The sequence below is a fragment of the Etheostoma spectabile genome, chromosome 1, assembly GCF_008692095.1.
Source record: "Etheostoma spectabile isolate EspeVRDwgs_2016 chromosome 1, UIUC_Espe_1.0, whole genome shotgun sequence".
Lineage (NCBI taxonomy): Eukaryota > Metazoa > Chordata > Actinopteri > Perciformes > Percidae > Etheostoma > Etheostoma spectabile.
Window position 1 is genome coordinate 18885477 of NC_045733.1, and position 11041 is coordinate 18896517.

Below are 11041 nucleotides of genomic sequence, written 5' to 3' on the forward strand. Positions count from 1 at the left end.
TTTTTACTACGGACAAAACACTGTCGCTGTCTTGAAATAAAACGGCCCTTCTTTCAGATTTTGTAATTTGTGATGTGTGTAATGACCAACCAGCTGCACTTTTCAGTGGGGGACTAACAGCCGGTGTTGAAGGATATAGTTAGTTAAAAAAACAGTTAAATAAATCTTGTGTTGATAAGAGTCGAATGGAATCAGTTGGAGTGCTTGTATTTAGATAGCCGGCACAAACTACAAATCACTGCAAAAGAAGAAGAATGTTTTGCAGAATGATTCCCTCAAACTGTTGCAAACACTTTTCACAAGAAAGACACTTTTCCTCTGTCAGCACTCAACAATTTAGTTTAACCAAATACTGAAGAAGGAGGTCATCTTCTCTGTCTGCTTTATCTCCAGTTGAGGGGTAAAATACAGGAATCACATTTTTTTCCAACCTTCTGGCTTTAGGGTAACAAAAAAAAAAATGAGAAAGAGAAAATGAGATGCCAGTGAACTTGATTAAACCTCATAGATTAAGGTCTTTCTTGTTTAAATCTCATTCCCAGCAATACACAGGAAAATAACATGTACGGGGAAGAATTAATGATAAATGCTCTGGATGCTTCTCTCATTATTAAACCACCAAGAGGCCTGCCAAGATCAGAAGAGTGTTTTATAGCACAGGGAGACAACATGAAAGCCGGCATGCAAACAACATTGTTGTAGATTGAAAAATAAAAAACGGGCTGAACCACGTCGGACTGGTTGTCTGTTTTTTTTATATGGCACGTTGATAATTAATATAGTTTGTGTGGGTGTCTAGACACTTTGATACCACCTATACTGTACGCCATATGGCCTAAAGCTGAATTTGACGCAGACTTTGAGGCTCTTCTTCTGCATCTAAAACAGGGGTGTCAAACATATGGCTCGTGGGCCAGAACCGGCCCGCCAAAGGGTCCAACCAGGCCCACTGGATGACTTTTCAAAGTGTGAAAATAGCAGAGAAGTAATTCATTCCAATTCCAGATTTACCACTTTAATCTCAGAGAATATTTTCTGTAAATTTGGTAATTAAATAATTCCCTCTCTCCCGGGTCCGTAACATTATTGTTTTCCCTACAATGGCCTTAGAACGCTGTCGTAGAAGAAGCAACTTGCGTTTGCCAACATCAAGCTGACAAGAAACTGTCACAGATAAAGGTTCTGATCTTTCTGGAGTGGTTTACTGGTCTGGCCCACCTGCCATGAAATTAGGAGTATCTGGCCCATGAATTAAAATGAGTTTGAAACCCCTGATCTAAAAGATAAAAGAACAATACAGATGTGATTTTTTTTATTTGCTACATAATGTGATGAAATAAGGCACAGTGTTGTTGTTCAGTAGAAGCTACTGACATGAGAAATGCAACCGAAGAAAAAGTGAACAGTCTGAACAACACCGATTACAATGCTTGGAAGCAAAGTTTTAATATTGAAGGTATCACTGACACTGAGCCCTTCTGTTTGTATGGGTTGTCCCTGCAGGAGGAATACAGAGCAGAGGGCATCAGCTGGCACAACATTGACTACATCGACAACACAGGCTGCATCAACCTGATCAGCAAGAAGCCCACGGCGCTGTTTCACCTACTGGATGAAGAGTGCAAGTGAGTCTTTCCGCCTATCTATTGGTTTTATTTTTCCTGTGAGGTAAACTATCAATTACTCCAGGGAGGTTAAAGCAAAATTGACAGGCAGCCTGATGGTTGAGTGGTCGTGATGCACACCATATAACTGGCATAACCCCACCTGGATTCCAGCGGGGCCTTTGTTGCATGTCGCACCCCTCCCTCCCTCCTTCTCTCACCTTGGCTCCTGTCGGTCTTTATACTGTCAGCTGTTAGATAACGGTGAAAATACACACACAAAACTCCAAATGAGCATCCAAAAGCTGTAGAGCAGTGATTCTCAAACCTTTTACACCATGTACCACTTCAGAAAATATTACTCTCCTTAAGTACCAGCGTTATGGCCCACGTAAAAATAGAGTAGCATAGGCTATTCAGCTACGGACTATTCAGGCTCAAGGGAGGTTTGTTTCTTAAAAATATGATTAGTTGAGAGCCACAGACATAGTTTCTCCGTTCCTCCAGCTCTTAGCTAATTATAGATGTATGCGCACTCCGTTCATTTTTTATTTTTTATTTTTTATCAGACATTCCATCCGTGTACCACCAGTGTTACTTGTACCATGGTTTGAGAGGAGTGCTGTAGAGTGCTGCATATTTATATATTTACAACAACATAAAACTCCATAAAATGTGAAAGAGCCCTACAGGGCTTTTTAGCCTCTTTTAGCTCCTTGTTTTGGTATTATGGCACAGCACCTAATGGCAGACCGATTAACTGACTAGCTAGTAAAGAAAGATGAATATTTAGCTTCTAAAAACCAAGATAAACAGATTTAAAAGGAGATTGCATAGGGCTTAAAGAACTGACCATTTCCTGTTAACCGTATTAACATCACAAGGCATAGACAGTATGTCAGGCATTGGTCTGTCAGATTGTTTTGGAGTTTGTCTGCCCCCTAGTGGCCATAAGACAATGTAAAGCCGCTGCACACGTTGGCATAGACAATATGGACAAATCAGGCCGCAATCACGGTTGTGCAATGATTAACACTGCCTGGCGACACGGTGTACCCCACCTCTGGGATCAACCCGCCGATCCGCCCTCTATAGGACAGGCAGTTATATATAGTAAATGGATGGGACATGGACAAATCAGCTTGACCCACTACTCACTCTACTGTGTTACACACATTATGGAAAACATTCTCACATTTCAAACACATTTGAATTATTTTAAATGTAAAGAATTATTAATTAATGCATTTCTTCAAATCACTAAAATGTACCCTCTAAACCACAGAGTAAATTTAATTCTTTCAGGTTCATGACTGTAATGCAACAGTATTTGCTCTATTTCCCCCTCTTCTCCATTTGGACACTGAATCAAATTCCTCCCACTTGGAAAAGCAGGAAAGCACTGAGTCTTTGGCTGTGTTGTTTTCCTAGCTCAGGTTTCACCCCGTTCCAAAAACCCCTGGTGTCTCTTTCTTCTCCTCTTCTCTTCCTGGAAGCTGTTGATTTTCTGCAGAATCACTGGCTCTTGATATGAAAGTGCCCATATAATGAAAAAAAAAACCCTTATTCTGGGATTTGGGTCATTTTGTGTCTCTGGTGCGTCCACACGCATACAAACTTGGAAGAAAAAAACATGCTGTTTTTTGTGAGGTATGGTTTCTGAATGTCCTCTGCCTTCAGTCTCCGAATGAGCTGGTCCAAATCTGCACGGCTTTCTACGACACTAGCCGAGACAAGGTGGCTAACCGTAGCATGCTACCTTGTTCTCAATGGCAAAACACTGCTACAACACACAGTAGTTCACCATAATCTCCAAAAGAACTACTTCCATGTCCCTGTTCTGCAGGTATTCTACGCAAAGTTGGAAGTGCACCCTTGTTTAAAAGGAGTCTTACAGCTAATCCTGGGAGGTAGCTAGCTGATGTGATCTCTACCTAGCTACTGCGCATTTGTGTGATATGTCTCACTCTGTGGCTAAAACAGAGACCTAAACACACAGGGTGAAAACAGGATCTGCATCAATGTGCAGTACAACAAAAAATATGGTGTTTGTTAAAAATGAAACCATGTAAACCTATTCTGGTACAACCTCAAAATACAATTATGAACCTGAAAATGAGCAGAATATGGGCGCATTAAAGGACTGGAAATCTGAGCCGAGATCAGCTCAAAGTGATAATCGGATACAGTGGGGTTCGAAAGTTTAGGCACCCAGGTACAAGACATCAACTCTGCAGGGTGCCCAAACTTTTGCAGATGACAATTTTTTGTTTTCTGTTATTTTGAAAGTGTAAATGATGGAAATAAAATTTAACTTTTTGTGACATATTATACGAATGTCTAATCTGTCATTTGATGTCTTTTGGAGATTTTTCCATCTTTTCTTGACTTCTTTATGCACATTAATACAAATTTTTACCCGGGGTGCCCAAACTTTCAAACCCCACTGTAACTCGCTATGTTTCCAGTAGATCTACTGTTGTAGGGCGGCTGTGTGTGTGAGTGTTTTTCTGATGAATTGGTGGCACCTTGTACGGCAGCCTCAGTCACAGTGTATGAATGTGTATGAATGTGTGTGAATAGTGAATGGTTCCTGTACTGTGTAAAAGCGCTTTGAGTAGTTAAAACTAGAAAAGCGCTATATAAATACAGCACATTAATAATTGTTGTTCTGTCTGCAATAGAGACCTGTGGAAAAAGTCTTTAAGCATCATGCTCTTTATGGAGGAGGAGATGAGGAATCTGTCCAACATTTCAGTGTGATTTACTATACTGCAGCATTCATGTTGTAGTTGAGTTTTAAACAAGTACATCAATAGTGTGATTGTCTGGCTCCTTTCTTGAACTACTTTCACATTAAACACATGTAAAAACCCATTGTTGTGCTTTTTTTCCAGTTTCCCTCAAGCCACCAACCAGACTTTGTTGGATAAGTTCAAGCGGCAGCATGAGGGGAACAGCTACATCGAGTTCCCTGCTGTGATGGAGCCCGCCTTCATCATCCGACACTATGCGGGCAAGGTCAAGTACGGGGTCAAGGTCAGTGTAACCCTCACTACACTTTTTTTTTTTTTTTTTTGCTATAATATTTATCTATACAGAACCTCTTACTTCCGCTGGTATCCACGTCAAATTGCACCAGACGTGGTGCGAGTCACCTTCAAGCGAGACATGAGACGCCCCCAAAGGCACCCCACCAGGAGACAAGGCCACTGGAGGTGTGCAACCGGCGCAGTGCGAACAACGCGCGGCCCTGCCAAATTGCCAAGCCAGAAGAAGACAAAGGGTGGCCAGCGCTATTAGAGTGTTCTGGTCAAACAAATGCATATCCCACTATATATGTGGAAAATAACAATTGCATGTCCTAAGACTAATCTTTAAAAAATATATATATACCAGAGATCTTCAACAGGGGGTCCGTGACCCTTACGGAGTCGTTGGAGTTACTGCGGGGGGGCCCAAGTTATTGTCGAATAATAATTAAAAAAAAAAGTTTTCATATGTCATCATATGAATTAACATAAGTTCAACATATTATTAGCAAAGATAGATTGGCCTATTTGTGTTTTGTTTTTAAATTTACACAACATTGATGACCTGTAGGTATAGTAGCCACTAAGGTAGCCATCCACAGATATAGTTAAGCTTCAAGTCTTCGCTGCTACATGTATGTTAAATTACAACTTAATTTTATACAATATGCTGTGGGGGGAGGGGTCTCTATTCCGTCTCTCTTTCAGGTATCGGTCCATGGCCTAAAAAACATGGAAGACCCCTGCAAAATACGGTTATGTACAGGGCTTCTGTGGACAGGTGCAAGTTCTCTGCCATCAGTATTAGATAGGGGCGCAAGAAGATTGATTCTAAATCAAAAATTAATCGAAATAAGCTTCATCGAATTCAAAGCAAGATCGGTGATTCTCCAAGTATTTTTTAAGCTAATGGGTATCCAAAACAATAAACAAATAACATCATTGATTGCCATTTCTTTTCTTTGTCACACAGGATTTCAGAGAGAAGAACACAGACCACATGCGTCCGGACATCGTAGCTTTATTAAAGAGCAGCAAGAACGCCTTCGTCTGCGGGCTGATGGGCATCGACCCGTCGGCCACTTTCCGCTGGGCGGTGCTCCGAGCCTACTTCAGGGCCCTGGTGGCTTTCAGAGAGGCTGGGAAGAGACACACGCAGAAGAAGCCTGGTGAGCTCTCACGCTAACAGAAACTCCACTCCCACTGCTCATTATAGCGATGAGGCAGAGTGCGTTCTGATGTAGGAGATAGATGGAGAAATCTTACCTGAGCATCGAAAGCCATAGAAGATGTCGTAAACAAATGTCATATAGTCAGTCTAGGAAGGAAACTTAAAAAAACGTATTCCGTTACAGAATACATGCCCACAACTGTAATTTGTAACGTATTCCGTTTCTCAATCTAAGTAACGTATTCTGAATACTTGGATTACTTTCACGTTGAGTTGCGGTTTATAAATGTAGGAATGCGGCCATCAAATACTGCTGACTAAACATGGTGTGTTTTTCTTTTCCAACTGGCTGAATGTGTACTTGAACAAGTAGATAGATTTTTGTATTTGTAATCCTAAACTGCATGGCCTACTACAAAAATCGAATAATTAGCTAATTTTAGCTAACGTTAGCTAGCAAGTCAAACGGGGCTAGTCCGTCTTTCAACAGCTCTCGAGCTAATAAGTCAGCACATAGGAGAATGTAAAGTTAACGTCAACTAAGCAGATACCTGATGAAACTATAAAATAGCAAGGTAATCATTAAAACTACAACAGACCATTAACCTTGGCTAATAAAAACAATAACTTACTTTAAAATGCTTCAGGTTGGAGGTGGGGTAATGTGGATGCTGAAAAGAGGTTGGTTGCTGACAAGTGATTACACAAAATTATTATTTTTCTTTTCATACTGGGGCTTCTGGGAAATGCATGGAGTTGCCTTAATTTATTTAGATAGTGAATAAACTTGTGAAACAGAAGTATTGTCATGTAATCCATCGATTTTCAACACTATAACTGTATATCTGTATTCTAAATACTACCTATCTAAATTTTAACTAACAGAATACAGTTACTCATAATTTGTATCCTTAGAGATGGATATGCCATTGACTTTACTGAATGGCATGCAAGCATTGCAGGTGCTTTTTAGTAAAGCACAAATAGTGAACTAGCAAACTAATAAATCCAGAGAAGCAAACAATGGTTATTCGATTATTTGCCTCCTCGCTTTGTTTTTGAAACGTTTCATTGGCCAAAAGTTCCTGCCATCACTGAAGCAGCTCGGGTAAAGACGGCTTGTGAGCATGAACAACCAAATGAGCTCCGTTCGGCCAATAAACTGCATGAAATTACAAACATGATTATTTTAGTCCTGTATTCTCAACATGTCGCACAGTTACAATTTAGTCCTATGTTGTTATAGTTCGCCTTATCTCCGCCATAGTTTGTGTTGCAGTAGTCTCTGTTCTGTAGTATGTGTGCATAGTGCCGCCATGTATTTACAGTAGCTCCTGCTCTTTGTCCCTTTCGCCTTTGGCTTTTTACAAATGCCTTCTTTTCCCTCAGATAGAGTTGATATGCAAGAGATGTAACCATCTGATGTTCTTTCAGCACTGCCGTCGTATGAATCCAACTTGCGCTCTGCACCCTCTTGATCCTCCCTACACATTAAGTTTTACACCTAGATGTTGTAATGTAAAAATAGAACTCTTGTATCCTTTGCTTATCCTTAGAAATCTTTTTAGAAATCCTTCCAACTGAACTCTAACGATATCAGTGTCACCCAAGGAAACCTATTACATATCTTCTAAAAGATTTCTGCAAAATGACTTAAAGGTTTTAAAATGCAACGTTTTTGACTCGATTTCTTTTTTTTTAAATTATTAAGAGCTAAGTAAGTTGTGAGTTAAATCACGTATTACGTACTCCCTCCTTGTGTAAGAGGAGTGTAGAAAAACTTTTAGAAGACATTGTATGGAAGTGCCTTTGGGGGGCAAACACCTACTCACAGAACTACAATGACAACCGTCCTACTGCTGCCACCACCTGCAGTTTTGAATGTCAGTCATCTTCTCTCCAAAAGTCGTGCACAGGTATCTCTCCAGTAGACGACTGCATCTCTTCTTCTTCGCTGTCTAATCTGTCATTTCTCTCTCTTCCCCCCCCCCCTTTCTCTTTCCTTGTGTTTTTTTTCTCTCTTGTTTTTCTTTTGTTTTGCTTCTCCAAGGGCATGATGACGCTGCTCCCTGCGCAGTTTTGAAAAGTGTGGATAGTTTTAGCTTTCTGCAGCACCCTGTGCATCAGAGAAGCTTAGAGATCCTGCAGAAATGCAAAGAGGAGAAGAAAAGTAAGGCTGCCAATACAACAATAACTCCTCCTCACTTTCATGTTAGACCATGACTTGGGAAACTGTAGGGGCGAGGCTGACCAACATCATCAACTTCACTGCACTGTACTGCAAAGTCACGCCAAAGAAGATCAAAATCATAAGACTATTCAAACTTAAAGAGAAAAGTTTTTATTTTCTGCTTTGTGATTTGATTTACAACTTTTCTATCATTAGACTAGATGCTTGTTGGTCTCCTCTCCCTCTGTCTCCCTCTTCCTTCTTTCGTATGCACCTGCATGCATGTGTTCTTAGTCCTGTCTTGCATGGTGTACTTGTTGAGCATGCTTCAGCCATTCTGTCACTCACACTGTGCTTGTAGAAGGCCAGCAGAGAAATGCACGGTTGTGTTGCTCTATCAGCTAATTTTGGTCCGGGGAAACAACGGACTAACACATCTAGGTGTCATCACTTTCTGTTTTGTCCCACATCCACGCTGTCATGTCCAGCCCTGTCTGTTGGGCGGTGGGTGTGGTTGCTTGTCCACCCCAGCACATCTCGTCTAAAATCAACTTCACCTGTCTCTAATACCACATACGCTGGTGATGGTGATAGAAAGACTGAGAGGGTATACGACATCACTAACTCTCTCACAGGCGGCTTTTACATGTGGTGCCGGACACACAGCCGACCTCACACACTTCCCTCACACGTCACCTTTCCTCTGCAAACATTTCCGTACACTCAGGTGTGTTTGTGTCTTTTTGTTTTGTGCCACCCTGCAGCTCCTGATCCGAGTGAAAATGTTGTATCTTCTTTTTTTCTTTTTTAAAGAAGGCTAATGCATACTGTAGGTGTCTCTGATTTCTCATCACTATGATTGATTAGTTCAGAGGGAACGTTTGTGATTGCCAGCAAATGTAGGCTTGTCACGCTGTGGTAATGCAACATCGGCCTTTTAGCACCCCAACAATGTAGTAATGCCTAAAAAATAATCCAATTTAATCTTAACTTTACTGAAAATGTGCTAAAACCCAATAATGTAGTAACAACTTTAAATAAAATGAATTGTAATACCATTTTTGCCGATAATGTAAGCTCTTTCAGCTGGGTATATACATTTTTTTTAGTATTGTGTGTGTGTGTGTAAGCATACAACATTTATAATAATTTAAGTGTCACATTAGCTGACTGAAAACACTAACATTTGACACAGATTTTTGGAAATGTAATCCTCAAGTCTTTATGTAGAATTTGAAATTTACAACAGATGGTATGTTGTATGTTATGTATGTTATTAATTTTACTGTTAAACTATAATCCCTATCAATGGGGAAATGAACCTGCCCATACCCGTGCTGATTGGTTGTTGTGCAAGGATCGTCTATGCTAACGTTACACAAGCGGATTTAATATTCGTGAAATGTTCTTTTCTTATTGGAGTCAAGAGTGATTTTTAATATCAGTCAGGACATGTTATTGCATTATCGGTCAAGTTACAACATTACCGTTTTTTTACATTTTTGATCAGATTAAGTTCCAATTTAATAACATTTTCAGGAAATTAATACATTGTTGGGTGCCAATTAAACCCATTCTGCTCACGGTTTTCCTTTTTTGTAGTTTGTCCTAAATGGCGTCTGCCCGCTTTACTACATTAAATAAGTGATTATGGGACATAATGTGTTTAAAAAAAAAAAAAAAGGTTTCACACAAACCTACAGTCCAGACTAAACTAAATAACTCCTGAGTATCCTCTTCCATATTTCGACACTAACAAAAGCAAGTCACTATTAACCTCACAGATATTGGTTTTCATATTAAATCATCTGTAGTCATTTTTATTTTCAACAAAAAGGCACATAACACTCCACACAATAACACTGGAGTGTCACATCATGGTTTTTTTAGTTTTTTTGCTTGGGAAGGGTGTGAAGGGTTTGAGTGTTTGTCTTCATGTCTGTTTTGTGTCAGAGTGTGCGTTTTTTTTGTCTTTCACACGACGCCTACCTGTCTGTTGGTGATCAGGTGGGACCAGTAGGAGTTCACGTACGCCGCTGTCAGACCTTCATGGAGGCAACAGCGTCAACGATAAATCCCCACGGTAAGAGCCTGTGCGGTTTTCAGATCCATTGTAATTGTGTTTCAAGCTCTTTGTTTTGTCTCTTTGCTTCCCATCACTTGTCAGAGCAAGTCAGAGCTTACAGGAAACTAATCTGTCTGAAGGAATAAATGACTGCTATTATCGTTACTTATGTGTGGAAATAGATGCACCATTCAAAGCCAGGTCCTTCTAATAACTGCATTCATAAACAAACACTGTGCTAGCACACCAGAATGTAAATCAATCTCACACAACACACTACAGGCTCACATTTTACCATGCAGTCAAACCATTACCACTCTCAATGAAAATGTAACACTATAAGCTTAATGAAGGTTGGATTATTAAGCACATTTGTTTGCATTATTTTGTCTATTAATACATGATAATAGTGTTTCTGATCCAAGTTGAATCTAATATGTTTATATTCGTGATCATAATTTAAAATAAGAATGGATTCCTTACATATTTATCGCCATAGTATTTGTTTATATTTGTGCTTTTTTATTTTCTGTTTCGCTTTTGCTTCTTTGTCTTATTTACTTTTCACATCGCTACAAAAAAGACAAGAGAAATAGATAATATAGGACAAAAATACAGTGTACAAATATTTCTTTTATATTTATATGGTCTAGTCTCACAATTGACAACAATTCCGTTGAGCATTAAAGGCTAGAGGAAATTTCTTGTAAACCTTTTGCTAATTTGATTTTATTCTCGTCATTTATGCTTTTTTTATTAGTTGACAGTAAAAAGATGAAATGAGGGGAATGAGAAATAACCAGCAACCAAGGTCCCCAGTTGCGCTCAAATCTTGGATGTTGTGGTTCATTGTCGGAGTCCTTTACCCGCTCGGCCTCCACGGTGTCCCGTGGACGTAGTATTTGATGTTACATACATAGTACAAAGAGCTCTGGAAACTACAACTACTCATTGTGTCAAAAAAACAATACCTACTTCATAACCTTTTCTGCAGATGCT

The 11041-nt window shown here is 39.8% G+C and overlaps 1 protein-coding gene across 10 annotated transcripts in view; it reads left to right on the forward strand.

Moving 5' to 3' along the window:
* myo9aa (myosin IXAa) overlaps positions 1 to 11041 on the forward strand; it is a 122126-nt gene that overhangs the window by 82858 nt on the left and 28227 nt on the right. For 9 of the 10 annotated variants that reach the window (XM_032522615.1, XM_032522624.1, XM_032522644.1 and 6 more), the window contains 5 exons: positions 1504 to 1625; positions 4502 to 4643; positions 5610 to 5805; positions 7858 to 7977; positions 9985 to 10060. In XM_032522615.1, coding sequence (XP_032378506.1) covers positions 1504 to 1625; positions 4502 to 4643; positions 5610 to 5805; positions 7858 to 7977; positions 9985 to 10060 — 656 coding nt within the window. The remainder of the gene's footprint in view (positions 1 to 1503; positions 1626 to 4501; positions 4644 to 5609; positions 5806 to 7857; positions 7978 to 9984; positions 10061 to 11041) is intronic. The other variant, XM_032522672.1, reaches the window with a different exon arrangement.